Source organism: Sinocyclocheilus anshuiensis, unplaced genomic scaffold (genome assembly GCF_001515605.1).
Source record: "Sinocyclocheilus anshuiensis isolate Anshui unplaced genomic scaffold, SAMN03320099.WGS_v1.1 scaffold1495, whole genome shotgun sequence".
NCBI classification, from domain to species: domain Eukaryota; kingdom Metazoa; phylum Chordata; class Actinopteri; order Cypriniformes; family Cyprinidae; genus Sinocyclocheilus; species Sinocyclocheilus anshuiensis.
In genome coordinates this window covers 618,520-619,093 of record NW_015558671.1, presented here as the reverse complement: position 1 = coordinate 619,093, position 574 = coordinate 618,520, and the positions used below count along the sequence as shown (strand labels likewise).

The 574-nt window shown below is 34.3% G+C and overlaps 1 protein-coding gene across 1 annotated transcript in view; it reads left to right on the top strand.

Moving 5' to 3' along the window:
* Nucleotides 1–199: 199 nt before the first annotated feature.
* Nucleotides 200–574, top strand: part of LOC107681217 (histone-lysine N-methyltransferase EHMT1-like) — a 20,419-nt gene continuing 20,044 nt past the window's right edge. Inside the window, exon 1 of the mRNA XM_016477430.1 lies at nucleotides 200–264. Within this exon, the coding sequence (XP_016332916.1) occupies nucleotides 246–264 (19 nt within the window). The 5' untranslated portion in view covers nucleotides 200–245. The remainder of the gene's footprint in view (nucleotides 265–574) is intronic.

The following is a 574-nucleotide window of genomic DNA, read 5'->3' as shown; positions in this document are numbered from 1 at the left end:
CTGATCTTCGATGATCCAATTCAACCATACTAAGCAAAAATGACACATTTGTTTAATTTTTGTTATTGCTGAATACTGTGAATAGTGTGGAACTTTCTATTCCTGCATCATATTCTTCATGCAATTTGTTTGAGCTGCGCCCTTGATCAGACCAATTATTGTCCTATTTCAAATTATAACACTGTAAATTCTCACAGAGGAAGGAACTTGGAGGTCTTCTTGGATTGCTCCAGGTTCCCTCTGCCATGGCCAAGTCCAAAAAAGGTGAGTTCATTGATTTCAAGGTTATTATTCATAATGCAAGTTCAGGCCGGTTAATGCATCCCATACTACAAAAGCATCTGGTATTCTTTTTCAGATTTGATTCATGTATCAAGTGTGAAATGCACACTGTTTTACATACCTTAGTGTTTTGCCCTCTACTGAGGCTTATTCATTTCACTTTTGTTGTGAAAAGGGCTTTTACATTTGTAAAATAACTTTTTATATTAAAAACAAGCAAGCAAGTAACTCAAAAGTAACGTAACACATTACTTTCCATAAAAAGTAACTAAGTAACGTAATTAGTTACTTT